At 41.1% G+C, this 14,852-nt stretch overlaps 1 protein-coding gene across 6 annotated transcripts in view; it reads right to left on the bottom strand.

Annotated features, from left to right (window-relative positions):
- Window positions 1–14,852, bottom strand: part of SDCCAG8 (SHH signaling and ciliogenesis regulator SDCCAG8) — a 110,750-nt gene that overhangs the window by 3,093 nt on the left and 92,805 nt on the right. For 5 of the 6 annotated variants that reach the window (XM_065057878.1, XM_065057876.1, XM_065057877.1 and 2 more), the window contains 2 exons: window positions 3,167–3,293; window positions 1,169–1,251 (listed from right to left, as the gene is read on the bottom strand). In XM_065057878.1, the coding sequence (XP_064913950.1) occupies window positions 1,201–1,251; window positions 3,167–3,293 (178 nt within the window). In that variant the 3' untranslated portion in view covers window positions 1,169–1,200. Of the gene's footprint in view, window positions 1–1,166; window positions 1,252–3,166; window positions 3,294–14,852 lie in introns of those variants that run through there. The other variant, XR_010471511.1, reaches the window with a different exon arrangement.

The following is a 14,852-nucleotide window of genomic DNA, read 5'->3' as shown; positions in this document are numbered from 1 at the left end:
TATATTTTAACTTCTGTTTAGAAGAATGGCAGTCTGTTCACAGACATGCTCCCTGTGCAAATGACATCTATATTGAGGGAGGAGATGGTTTTAGTGGCTCGGCCCTACGGTGGTTATTCTGAAATAATACTGAGTGCCTTGCAGTAATATAGCAGATTTAACATTATTATTTTAAAAGTGTGTCATTCATTGCTGAGAATGAGAACAATGTTTCTAAAAACGGTGGTACTTGTTTTGGCTACTCCTTCAAGAAGGATGCTAAAAAGCCTTTTGACTCAGGCTGCCTGTAAGGGAGTTCAGCATCTAGCAGGATCGAGTATTTCTTTTATGACAACTGTTTTCACTCAATTTAAAACCCAGAATTTTCCTTACAGTGTCAAATGAGTTTTCCATGAAAAACAGCAAACACTAACACTAGAAATAAAAATTGCAGTGGAAGTAACCTGAGTTTTGAAAACAACTTGTTTTGTTTCACCTTTTATTTTTTTTCTCTAGGTCAGCTAGATTAAAATAAATGATGCAAATTTAAAATCTGTGACTTTTAAATTAAAGCTAAACCTCCAAAAAGTAACTCTTACAAGGCAATGGGAAGAGCTATAACTATGTAGCAGTACTGTAACTCCAACAACACTGTTCCAAATACAATTATTTATGTAATGTTTCCTTCAATATGACACTAAGTTTTATGATTTATTACAGAACAAACTGTAGCCTTTTTGAAGAAATAGAAAGGATTCTGCTCCTTTAGAAGGAAAATACTATAGCAAGCAACAAAACTAACCAATGCCAATTCAAAAGACAAACACCCAGGGATTATCCAGACCAAAATATACATATGGTAAAATCTGAGTTCTTCTAGAAGTTCCCACCTTGCTAAGAGTTGTATGTCCACCTTTCCCTCCAATTTAAATAATTAAGATTTTTTTTTTTCATCAATTCTGTCAGGCAAATCTGTCTTTGCTGTGGAGTGCTTGTCCTAAATTTTTAAGTGCTTAAAAAAAAAAATAAACACAAAAAGCTCCAACAATCTAAAACCCAAAAATGTTTCACTTTCTTCTCCCTTTTGTTTTGAAGTGTTTGCCAGATTCAAGCCACATCTGCAAATAGTTTTAGTCCTCCTTTACTCTCCCCCCGCCCTCTATATATAGGATATGGAAAAAATACCTACTTCTGCTCATTCCTCTTTATCCATCCAGGTTTTTACTTTATTCCATCTGTGTCCTGTTTGAGATCTGCATCCCATTTTTTCTCCTGAAATAGGCAACCACAGTTACTCGTGGCTTATGTTCCAAGATACAATAGCACATTTAGGTTAGCATACTTTAAATAATTTTTAAAAGATAAGTAATGATTGGTTTCTCCCTCTTCCCCTCATCCCCCCCTCCAAAAAAAAAAATTTCATTATAAAGGAGAACTGTTGAACAATGCAGTAAAATGTGGAATATTGATCAACACAGATTGCACAATTTTTCTTTATATATTCCTGCACTAACTATATACATCTTCCTGTAGTTAAAATCTCCCACTTACAGTGAACTGTTGTGCAGTTTGCTTAAACCAATTGTCGGGTATTTCAGAGAGCAATTTTGAGCTGAATTCCAATTCCCTGAGAACTACTGTTGCTTTAAATGGCTGCAAATAGATTTTTAGGACTCATTTTGTAATAATACTTTTATATTATTCCTCTCTTCTGAGTGTTCTCAAGTTAAAAAGTATCCTCTGGAGCACAGTTAACTTGTAATGAACATAAAGAAGGAAGCTGTTGCCATTCAAGTCTTGATAGCAGTATAATATCTCAGTGATTTTTTTTCCTCCTTTGTATCATTTTTGTAATTCTGCCCAACTTCATGAAAACACGCTCATTTCCAGATAAATTATCAATAACAAAATCCCTGGGGACCACGTAAAGTCTGTTCACATTACCAAGAGTGCTTCCCTCCAACAGAAATTTTATTTTCTGAACAACCCCCTTCTTAAACCATCTTCTAGAAAGGGCACTATGGTTGCCCTGCAATTTGCCAGCAGTTACTAAAGGCTGATAACCTTACACTATCTTGAGCTACCGAGTTTGTCTGCTACAAGAGGAAATCCCGTAAAACCAAACACACTGAGATGATTACAGGCATAACAAAAGTATGGATCTTATTCTCCTAGGTTAAACATCTACTAAATTCCACAGGCAAAAAGCCTGCAAAAATAGTATGATTTAAATATTTTAAAGTTCTAAAACTATTAATGCTCTGTTTACTGCTAGGTGTGCTACTGCACTGAATGTCATTGTTACCTTGTTAACAGAACTTTTTATCTTGGGCAAACTCACTAGTTTGCAAGTTCGAAAAAACATCACGCTACTGTTGAAATGGCTCCTTTTCTTAGTCATAAAAGAGTTTGATTATTGGTAGTTTTACAAAAAACCTCATTTTGTGCTTGTTAGTTCTCCTTTTTCTGAAACAAGTAAAAGAAAGACAGCGGAAAAAAACAAACCACATAGCCCTCTCGCTTATTTCCAAAGCACCAACCGACTTAAGAACAGTGGCCGAAGAAAGCAAGCAACAACAGCTCCTGAGAAGGCAGAGCTTCCTGAGAGCGCTGGAAGGAAAAGCCAGTCCTGCCAGAGATGCCGTGCAGCGAGGGGTGCGCAGGCAGACGGATTCACATTCGCCAGCTCACACTGAGCTGAGTGCTCATGGAGCAGCAGGAAAGAGAAATGACTTAAAAAGAAGGAGGGGAAAAAGAAAGAAAATCACAAGGTGGTAGGGGGACTTAAGTCTGACCAATGTCAGCCAAAAGCTCAAAGAAATTATCAACTTCAAGCTACTGTTTGAACGTTAATGCTGTTAAAGATCATATTCCCCTTTTCTCTGAAAAAGGAACGCAAAATCCTATGATAAGAAAGTTGGGAACTGTCACCAAGAATAACTTCTGCTGTTTTACTGTCACTTCAAAACACTTCCTTCATTCAGTTTAGGTTTAAGTGAGACTCAGATCCAGCTACCAGTCTCCTTCCAATTGCATGAATTTTTATTTAAATTTTTTCATAAGGTAATGCCTTATTTAAAACAACAAGAGTAACAAAACCCAACAGCTGAAAGGAGACTGCTGGCAGATTTCTCTGCTAAAGCTGCAGAATATTCCCCTCAGACTTCCTTTTCTTTTGGCACCGTACCTGTGTTCGCAGAAACTGCACCTCTTCTGTAAGCAGCTGCTTCTCTTTGAAGAGCTGATTCTGTTTGTTGAGCAACTCCACTAACTGCTGGGCAGTGGCCTGGCAGTGCTTGTCAAGCTGCTGTAACCTGGAAAAAAATAGATAAAAGGGTTGCAGAGCATCTGATGTTGGAGTTCACAGTAGGAGCTTTGATGTTTGCACTGGCGGGTGCAGCTCCCAGATGACAGAGCTTGGTCTGGTGCTTGGGCTGAGACTCAAGTATTACTCCTAGGATGGGCATTCAATGTATTTTATCTTCACACTTTAAACGAGCACTTTTAAAGGTTTTCACTTCTAATTTAGAAACATTCTCCTGACATGACAGTGAATTTGCTTTGCCATTAAGCAACATCAGCAAAAGCGCAGGATTGCATCCCGATACCTGTCACTAAGCAAGCGGCACACGCTGTCTCTGCTTCAATAATCATCTTCCAGAAACACACCCGCTAGCCCAGACTGCAAATCCAAATATCACAACCCCCGGACAAACTGGGCCTAAAGTGGCAAAACCTTTTGTTTTCTCTCTGCTGCTCTACACAACCTGGTTAGCGTCCAAAACTCATTACAGAGCACAACATTTATTTCAAGAAAGCTTTGTGTTAATCAAGCATGTCAGCGTAAATCCTTTAATAGTGTAAGGGGGATTCCTGGGGAAGGATGTGAAGAGCCCATCACTCCAAAGGTCTTCATCACGGGCTGAAGAATCGAGAGAACAAGCTGGCAGGTATCAGAAGGAGCATGCAGAGGCCTTTTGCTTACACTTGGAAAACAAGTGCCCCAGTTGGGACAACATTGCTGCAGACAGGGCAACCGCACTTCTTTAATCGCAAAACCTGCTGTGGCTTCTTATGTCCCCAGTGACTCTTTATTACTCCTATCTCAAAAAATTTAAAAAGTCTGCTTGGGACCTGTAGCAAGGGATGTAAGCACAAGATAACTAGAAATTGTGTTTTTACATAAAATGCATTTTGCTCTTTAAATTGAAGCATTTTTAATTAGAAGTAATTTAGGATAACTTAGAAGCTTCTTGTCTTTAAATAACAGTATTCTAGAGAAAAACCTACACATCTAAACACTATGCACTTAGGGAACATGAACGAACTCTGTTTTTGTGAAGGTTAGTTCTGATCTAAACTTTGTACTTACTTTTGTAATCTATTTCTTGCTGAACATATTGAAATACAGCTTTAGCTGAACGAGCTTTTTAGGTTGTATCTCTCATACAGGCTGTGTTTCTAATGGAATTAGTGCTACGCTTACAATAAGACGTGATTTCTGAATCTTTCTACTTTCAGCTCCATGTGGTAGCTTTGACTTGTACAGCTGTCATAGCTAAGCTAATCACTCTGAATATTCACATTCTTAATCAGGATTGTTCAAATAACTGCATTAGTAAACACCCCTAAATTTCTTGATAAAAAGCTAGTGAACTCTAGCTGAAACAAAATTGCCAAAATCTATGTCAAAACCAGTATTTACTGATCTGTATCCACTGGCTAACTTCCTTTTAATTAAACTGCAAGAATCATGTAGCAAAGACTGAATGCCCATATTCCAGTGTCCTGTTACTCTGGTAACATATCCTTGCAAAAGGGATTTGAGGACCATCTCCTGGGAATCAGAACAAAACTACTAAGTGCAGATAGCTGCAAACAGCGACAGCTGGTTGGAAACTTCCAACGAAGCAAACAAAACCATTCATTTATGATAGCACAGGGCTATCTGTGCGTCTACTACATAGACGCTTAGATGCTCTGTGTCTAATTTCACATTCCCCGTACCTTCCAAACTATACCATGTTGGTATAGGAACTGTTTATGCTTCATTTCCTTATTAAAAGTGATTTCAGGGGCCTTGAACTTAAAAAACCAAACCAAAACTCTCCCAGACAAACAAACCCCCACCTTTGTACTGTTTGGTCTTTAAAGAAAGTAGCTTTTCCATAGGTACTTGCTCCCAGGGAGTACAAGAACAGTATTTCATGCTGGAGGCAATGTCGTAGTTTCAGACTGGAGAACTGAGTTGTGCTCACTACTTTGCCATTGATTTCTACATTCAATTAATAATTCTCCCATTTTGATAGTGTTTCAGTCCTTTTAAAGAAAAATCATATGGTCTTTGAGAGATCCTCTTGCACAAAATTATTATTACTGGCAGCTAAAGACATGGGTAAGTAGATAAACCCCTTGACCCACATCTCTGCAGCAACACGAGCGTTGCCCACCCCTGCGGCAGAACCCGTTCTGGCTGCAGGAGCAAAGGCTGGAGCCGCAGCCCCGAGGAAAAGCCCTTTCCCAGCGTGCTGCTCCTCTCCTGGGCAGACGGCTCCAGCTCCAGAGCCACCACTTCAGTACAAGGAGCTTCTGCCAGTTCTGGCACCCAGAGAGAAGTAATTTCAGCTCATGTGAATTTTACATCAGAACAACACTTTCTACTACATACAGGCAGTCCATGCAAATTTCAAAACCGATACTTTATACAAGCCTTACTGTGCTCTATTGTAAAGCTCTGTATCCTTTCAGATCATGCAAAAGGTGAGTCAGATAAACCACCGGAAATAGAAAAATCTTTATGGCAATACTACTCAATTATGCTTTTCTGGTTTGTAACTTTACCACCCACTGTGTTACATTTAGACTGCCCCCTTGAGCAGAGGGAGAAAGACGACACAGGCACCCAGCGGGGTTTGACTAACAGGCCACAACTTTTATCATCTGGATCTGTCTCCAATGCTTGAGTACAGGACTGATAACATTCTTTTCTACAATTCTGGGTCATGATGGATAAAGAGGGAGTAGTTCTAGTCAATGTAGATCTCAGTCTGTGAATTCCCAAATTCTGTCTACCAGTCTGCTCTCCCAAAACTGCTGCCAAGCTGGCCCTTGGTCTGCACGCTGGGACTACCAGCCTGCTCCAGTGCATTTAGCTCCTGAGGACAGGCTCTGGGCCCTCTCACAGGATCTGCTATTACGTGTGACATGTGCAGCACAGCCACACATTCCCATATGCATTGTATCTGGCCTGCCTGCTGATCTCGTAAATGATTCAAGATGAGAAATGAACAGCTCCACCCACATTCACTGTACTTCCCATATGTTACAACTGCACATCGATGCCTGCCATCATTTTTACAACTGGGTGACAGAACCTTCTGCACATTTTGCTAATACAAATGAGTGAGGTTGCACAGTCGCCACATTTGCTTTGGCAACGCCACCTACCACGCAAACATGTACTGTGTCCTGAGCATCTCAGTGACCACCATATCCTCACCCTCCATTCCAAAAGAAATAACTTTTCCATCCAAGTTGCAAGGTCTGCAGAGCTGGGACGTCGGGTGGCTGCTCCTCCTTGGCCTTGAAGTGCTCAAGGGCAGGAACTGGCTCCACACTCTGCCATGTTACTTCAAGGCACAAGGTGAAGACATGTAGCTCTTGAACTGTGTTCCATTTGGACTACTTACAGGATAACCTGGCACTAAGGAGTAAACTCCCATTTAGTAGTAATAATAATACCCTTCAAATAATTTTCCATTAACCACTCTAAACCAAAATTCCTATTTCTATATGGAGATAGGAAAGAGGCAGCTTTGTAAGACAAGTGCTTCCACAGAAGGAGAATAAAACGGAGGCATCACAAACTGTGACAAATGCTTCAAAGTAAATATTTTGCTCTGATTATCAGTACTTGGAACTTGTATGCAGCTTTGTGATAGAACGGATCCAAGCTACCTTGCTACTTTGTGTAGCTACACAACCTGCAGGAGACTACATCTCTCACTTCAGACAGCAGAAAAATTTGGATCTGAGACTAGGCTATACCCTAGTCTGTCCACAAATGAAATGGAAAGGGATACATAGGTTTTGTTACTTTTTGACAACTATGGGTAGACAATCACAGCAAGACCATGCAGAAACTAGGCGAAACGTAAGGCAGAGGCTTCGCACCAAGGTGAATTCCACCCAGCAGAATAAACCTCCATTGTGTCTAGCACCACAAAGCTAGGCTGTCACCCATCGCATTACGATTAGATTGTCCCCTCACCTGTGGCCTACAGATAAACCCCAAGGCTTCCTTCCTATCTATAAAGACACATTGCTAAAGCAGGAGCACCCATAAGGCTTTCACTGCAAGCTCGCTGCCCTGGGGGGGCTCAGAGGTCCACAAATGCACAGGCCATCCACAGTGAAGGGAAAAGCTGATACAACCTGTCAGCCCTCCCCTGGGTTTTAAAGTTGATCTGAAAGAAATTCGTATAGAAGGATCTGTGGGCAGCGTCCATTCACCCTGCAGTGGGGATTGGTCCTTGACATAGCAGAGGTATTACAAGGTTATTTCCTCATTCAGTACAGTCAGGTTACTGATGTAAAATGTTTTCACTCTACTCCACGGAGCTGAGTTTGCTGAGACGGTGTGATTGGATTGCAGCAACCTGCAGCAGCTAAATCACCAAATCCAATAACCATGCTGCATTTACTGGCACACATCTTAATTAGGTTTTAATACAAGTAATCTGATAACTACTTCTGGCCAGCCAGAGCAGAGCTGTCAGAGCTGGAAGGGCTGTTATTGAGCGGCTCGGTCGGTGCTGTTGCTTCCCGCTGAAGCCCCCCATCTGCCAGTTGCCATAGTAACAGAGGGCAGCCCATTGCGCCAGCGGCCACCAGGCTGGGTGCTGTGGCCACCAGGCACCCTGCAGTGAACCCAGGGTGCCGGCCGCCCACAGGGGCCACAGCCCTGCAGGTAAGGAGGTGCCAGGGCTCGGCTTCTGCTGCCCCCCAAAAGTATCAAAGCCCAAAGTCATAAGCATACATTACTGTGCAGCAAACTGCCTTTAAAAACTGTTTCCCTCATCAGACAAGAGACGAGTGCCAAGCTGCTGGTGCCTAATGTCATCCTCACATCGCTCGTTTGTAGGTTGCCACAACATTCAGAGACTGCGTCTGGTTACAAGGGGGAAAATTGGGGCAATGTTGCAGAGCCCTGGGATGCTGTGGAGACACAGCTGAAGGTGACTCTGTCTCAACATGAAGGTAACACCAGATTTGGTAATCGACCATTTGCAAAACTTGAATGTTTTTAATATACTATGACTTTTAAAAGCAAATGCAGCTTTGAAACAAGCTTGTTACAAAAAGAGGGAGCAAGCCAATTAGAAAAGAAACCAAAACTCAGCAAACTTTCCATCAGCAAACTTCTATCTCCATTATAATTTTTTTAGGCCATCCTACGAATTTGCTATAGTGTACTAAAGTGGTAGAAAGCATTTAAATTGTGGTACTTAACAGACAGTTGTACTACAACACATTAAAGGATGTTTAATTTGTATACTCATATAGTCAAGAGTTAGACAATGCCAGAGTGAAGGTTTTCCGTGCAACTCCTTTCCCACCCTCCTGAGGCAATTACGCACCATGACCCTGCTGAACAGTTTCAACCTAAACCACAATTCTTGGCAAGCCTCATAAAATCACAAATAATTTCAGCAGCATCTTAAAACAAAGAAGCATCACACAAGCTTCAGTACAGACTCTGATCACGGCTAGTTGCGGACACAGAGAGAACAGGCTCTACCTGAGGGAGCCTCCTGCTGTATACAAGTTGATGATCAGGCTTGCTTTGCCCATGTGAGGGTCTTGGAAAGCCAGACTTGTTGCTATGCAAAGAGTGAAGGTGTATGACTGGTGCCCTTGGTGAGCTTGTTTCAGCAGCCACAAGTGCCCCGGCTGCCCTCACCCCTCAGCCCTCTCACAGAGAGGGCAGCATGGGTCCCCACTGCTTCTCACCTCAGCTCTGCTGCTTTTCCGTCTTCCCTTTTCATAGCAAAAATGATGTTGCTTCTTTCATTAAGGCAGCAAAATTTTTATTCACCACCTCTTCATGTCTCAAATCAGCTTTACGGACAACTAGGACATTTAAAGCAGGAGCAAAATTAATTCTCATCAGAGCAACCTGCATCTTCATTTTCATTTGCAGCATTGGCAAATTCACACAGTAAATTTTGAGGTAACTAAATAAGAGTCTATAAATTCAGAAATGTAGACAAATAGTAAATTACCCCCCAAAGTTTCACTATTGTCCTAAATCGCTGTTTACTTAAGATTTTGAGCTGTAGGTCAGGACCTTGAGTGATGAGCATCTCACAGGATGTCCCCATATACTCCCCAAATTTAAAAGAGAACATCTACACTACCCATCCTTTCTCCCTTCTAACTTAAAAAGCAAAACACTATGATCCACCTTTCTCACATTAATGAAAGAAACAAGGCACAAGAGAAAAAACACACAGACCAGAAAAAAACACCCAGTAACAGTGAGTAGGAACTAAGGACAGTGAATGATCCTCCTCTCTTCCGTCATACTGGAAGTCCTGACTTCTAATAGAACACAGGGAGACAGTTTAGGGCACCCTAAAACAAGTTTCTGTGGCACTCCCCACCCTCTGAAATGCCTATGAAAATTCTGTTGCTGCACAGAAGGCCAAGACTGTCATTTGTTCAGGCAGAGAAGGAGTGAAATCTATACAATTTCTAGCTTAGTACAGTAAACCCTTGCCCACACTACAGGCAGAACAAACTCATGTAACTTATGTTAACAGATGGTAAGTAGAAGTTAATATCGCTGGCACAGTTTGGAATCAGACACCTAAGGAGAAAATGTCCACATTTCACCAGGAAAACCTTGACCTAGGTCATTCTCAATCACTTGATCCTTTTTTCTTTTTGTTCTCTTTTTTTTTTTCTTTAATGTATATAGTTTAACCTCTAAATTCCCTTTTACTAAAGGTACTTTTAATTTTTCCACATACTTTTAAAGAAGTGCCTGTAGTACATCATCTCCAATAAGATAATATTTGCATGCCTTAACAACAATTACAAATAGGCTTTAATTAAAAGTTTACACAGGAACAGTAGCTTCCCCTTTGTTTCAGATGTCATCACTGACTATTAGAATACATCTTCACTTCCACAGCTGGTCCAACAGGTTAAACAAATAGATCATGTAGGAAACCTGAGCCTGGATCTATTCCTGGGCTTCTAATAGCTCATGCCTAACATGCTGAAGAGAGACCATTATCAGCCTGCTCTTTAGTAGGGGGGTGTAGCAGCTGGGCTTAGTCGACATGATGGCCACTTTTAGCTCTCCTGGGCTTTAACAGGAAGGAAACAATGAAAGAGAATGGACAGCAGGCTGGAAAATATATAGGCAAAAGCTTCACTCATGTCTATTTGCGTCTGAATCCCTAGGCTGAAGATGAGGCTTTTCCTCCTTTAAAGGAATTCAAAATAATATGAACTATGATAAGAATATGAACTCTGGATCAGGTTTACTCCAGAGAAAAAATAGTTCTGGTTAGTATTTTCTGCCTACAGGTGAGAAGAGTTTAATAAAAGAATTCTCCAAATCATCCAGGCTGACTGTTAATCTAGAATGCTGTAAAATACCTTAGGAAAAAAAAAGGGGGCTGAGGGGGCAAGACTTGCAGCAGGTAATGTTATGGGAATGTAAAGAATTTTATAGTCAGAATTATTTTTTTCTTTTTTTTTTTTTTTTTTTTAATGTTGACCTCTCTCTGATTTTGTTATGTGGTGGACAGAATAGATTTTGCACAATTTGTCGATCAGAAAACAGCCTGGATAATGTTAAGAGATGTAAACCTTATGAATGTGTCAAAAGCAACCCCCTCAAGTTTATAAAGATCATTCCACAAGGTGCATATGTGCATCAGTGAAATGATTTCTCCTGTGCTTGTCTTACTAGTTACAACAATTTTCGTGGTTGCTTTACTTTTTATAAATGTGTGCTCCATTTTCCCACTGCTTACTCTGATTCCTCTTATTTTATTACCAGACAAACCTGAACCTTTACAGTCACTATATTTGAGTCAGAGACACTAAGAATTTTCTAATGCAATCTGCCCAATCTGAACTCTTTCCTTCAGAAACACTTTGCCTTTAAAAAGAAATTCCCAGCATGAACCTCATCAGAAGCGACATGTAACAGACAGTACATGTGGTGTTTGGGCAGGCAGCAGAGAATTGAAAAAGAAGGCTTCACTTTTTCTATCCCATGGCATGTGCAGAATGTACATGTGGCCCAAGCTGACATCAGGCAGTTGAAGCAAAAAAACTGCTAAAAGCATCAGCTTCTGTTAATTTACTTTGTCAGACACTGTCTTAATTAAAAAAACCCAGTACCACTAGAAAGGGCAGTGCAGCTGAGCTACAACTGCTCTGGTTGTTTCTGACAGTCGTAGTTGCAGACTCGCAGACCAGCTTTGGTTTCAGCCCTGCTGCCCTCAGCGAGCCCAGGCTCTGGCTGCAGCCTGAAAGGACCACAGACTCTCTATTACATACCATGTAAAGTTTCTCTTCATCTTTATAGCTACTAGTACCTGTGTTTGAAAGGTAAAATGTTTCTCACTACCTTGCAAACAGGAGCTCACTAGTACCAGGTACAGTCCTTCTGATTTAGTTATCTGCAAGGGAGTCTTCCCAGTTCAATAACTATATATCATAGTCCTTTAAAAATGTTCTTTAGAATAAAAGCCAAAGCAAATAGTTTGACCACCATAAAAAAAAGCTCTAAAAATATCAAATATAAAGTGTTAAATATTTATGTAGGCATCACTCATTAGTTCCTTTGCTTAAAGCCTATCACCTTTGTGTTCCACTCCTAGTTCATTTCAAACAAGTGATTTTGCCTGTAAGCTCTGGCAGGTGATACACATTTGCGTATTTTCAGGGTTCACACAGGGTTAGTGTGGTTTTCATAAATTACCGTGAAAGTTATGACAAATGTAAGATTTGTATGGAGTGTAGTTTTATGCTTATGACATAGAAGAGGAAGAATATGACTTTAAATTGGTGACAGAGATGTCTTTTCTGTGCAGCATATTCAGATAAATGTTTTCTCTCCACATAGACAAGATTGTTTCCATTTGCGAACTTAGCAAGTCTGGCCTCCTCCCCTTCAAATACAGCTCTAGCACACGTGTCTATTTTCCAAACTTATCCTGCCTACGAAACAAAAATGAGAATGAGGGCACATATTGAGTGAGGATCTAGAGAAACGTCTGGGAAGCAGGTCAAGGTGGGCAGAGGAGCCTAGGATGTGAATGAGACGTAGGGAAAAGCTGTGCTTGGATACGTGCAGGTATACCCAAGGGACCTGAGGAGGCTTCGGCTTCCCTATTAGTGCTGGTTGGCCAAGGAAACGTGTTTCCACCTCACAGGAGCTGCTGCTGTCATTCACACAATGCTTCCAACCAGGGGTGTATCCACCTGGGACCAGCCCCAATATCCCCAGGTCCCTCAGTTCACCATAAACTGGTTCTGCAGATACTGAAGGTAAAGCCACAGCATCAGAGAAACAGCAGCTGGGGGGAACATAACATGGAAGACCAAATGTAGAGGAGGTGGTGAGGTTACAAAGGAAGATTTTTACATTGAGAAGGGCTGAGGGGAACGGAATTTCATCCTGAGAAAGCAGAAGTTTTCCAGAAAAAGGAAAAAGCTCAAGGATCTGAGCAGTACTGTCAGCCCATCTTCATAGAGCACAGCTCTTGTGAATACAGAGGCCACTTGGTGTTTTGCTTTGGACTATATTAAAAACAGAGTGAATTTGCATGTGAAGTTCGGGAAAACTGCACACACTGAAGGAAGGCAAGGAAACATTTACAGAAAACATATCTTTTAAACAAATTTGTACATTATAGACAGTTTTACACTCTCTGCAAGAGAGTAGCTCTTTTATGATTTTTATATATATATATATATACACATCAGTCCAATTGTGCTCTGAATTTACTGCATCAAGCCTAAAGGTTGAACTCAATCATTGTTATGAAACAGAATAATTTTATTTCTACTTTAGAGGCAAATATCATTCCAGTTATCTTCAGAATAACCATTAAGCCCTCCACAAGAAGGAATACAACTGCAACCGGGCAGTTTAGAGATGAACACATCCAGATCATAGTCAGCAGAAAGGGTCAATGATGCCTTCCTGGTGGCAGCAGCTTAGCCTGTGGATGAGAACAGCTGCTCTAGTGTCTCTGGAAGAGCAGCACAGGGCTGTTGGGAGCACCATGAAAAAACAGCACAGAGGTGGCTCCAGCCCGGCTCACCCATGTCATGGCTTAGCACACCAGTCAGCAGCAGTCACTGGGCCCAGCACAAGCATCCCACCATGGTAAGACCATTGGCACCTTCCAGCAGAAGAATTCATTCTGTCCACAACCGTCCATGTGGATGCACAGACTCTTCTGTTTCCACCATATTTTAATTATTGTAAAAAAAAAGTATGCAAAACTATCAGTGTTCTCTTTGCTACAAGAAAAGAGTACTTTCCCCTTAGATTACATCAAAAGGCCTTGCTTAGTTTTGTTAGATAAACTAGGCTTTTTTCATATTATTTTCTCTTGCCTTTCAGCGGTAAGCAATGGTAACAGTTTTATGAAACAAATGTTTAAACAAGCAAGCTCAAAAGTCTTGATACGCTTTTGGGAGCTGAGCATCCTCACTCACAGAAGTAGTTGGACAATTAAAATTAAGTTCTTAAAATCACTAGTAATAAATTAAGAAAACAAAGCTGTATCTTTATTTAAAAATATAACCATGGTTTTTGTTCTTCTAAGTAGGGATACAGAAGACAAACATGTATGCAAAATGAGAAGCATGACATCCACCTACTATTAATCAAGTACTTTTCTCCCTAAACCTGGTAACCTCTGGTACTGCTGCTGCAGTGCAAGCACACCATTACTCAAAATTCACTGCTGGAAATCCTGCATAGAGAAATGCACATTTCTGAAAGTGCACCACAGTGTAGATGAACTGGCAGGCTAATACTGTGCAGACAACCGGGGTTTCTGAAAGACTGAACGCTCAGCAGATGCCCCGAGAGAGCCCAAGGTCCCCAGTGGGACACACTGGTCCGACTACACTCCTCCTCAACAACCATCGCAAGAGCCTTCCAAAAGATGCTGGTGGTCTTGGCATCACTCCTTGAGGACAACTGTCCATCTCACACCTGGCTCAGCCTCGGCTGAGGCGAGGTAATGAACAGGCTGACGAAACAAACCCAATTCTCCCTCCCCAGGGAGGACACTTTTGATCGGAGCTGAGGAACATATGCAGGCTGGAGCAGGGGGGCAGGCAGGCAGCTCAGGAAAAAGCGTGCGCTGCTGTAACTAAACTGCAGATTAAGCTGAAGACTGCTGTTTCCTAAGCTCCAGATAAGGAGCCTTCTGGAGAGCAAGAAAAAAAAAAATTAAAGAGAAATAAAGAGTAATTGTACTGCACTTTTAAATTATTGTGAATTTAGTCTATATTGGAGTAGCATTTGTCTCAGTTTAAGATAGTATATTTTCCAGCAAAGACCCTCAGTAGGGAAGATGCTTTTGTAGTTAATGGTTTGTTTCTAATGTCTCGGAAACCATGTTACCTGCTCAGTAAGTATTTACCTATGAATGAATATTTGGGCGTCCCTCATGTTATCTCACGACACAAAAACTGTGATATGGGATCATAATGTACTTAAAGTCTCTTCAAAAAAAATAATCCTCATTTTATTGAGCTCCTTTACTGCTACATCAGATTTTTAATTTCCTTTGGAAAAAAGAGCATCAGGGAGACAGAACACC

Source organism: Columba livia, chromosome 3 (assembly GCF_036013475.1).
Source record: "Columba livia isolate bColLiv1 breed racing homer chromosome 3, bColLiv1.pat.W.v2, whole genome shotgun sequence".
In the NCBI taxonomy this organism is placed as follows: domain Eukaryota; kingdom Metazoa; phylum Chordata; class Aves; order Columbiformes; family Columbidae; genus Columba; species Columba livia.
The sequence above is the reverse complement of the archived record's forward strand: the minus strand, read 5'-3'. Positions and strand labels throughout refer to the sequence as shown.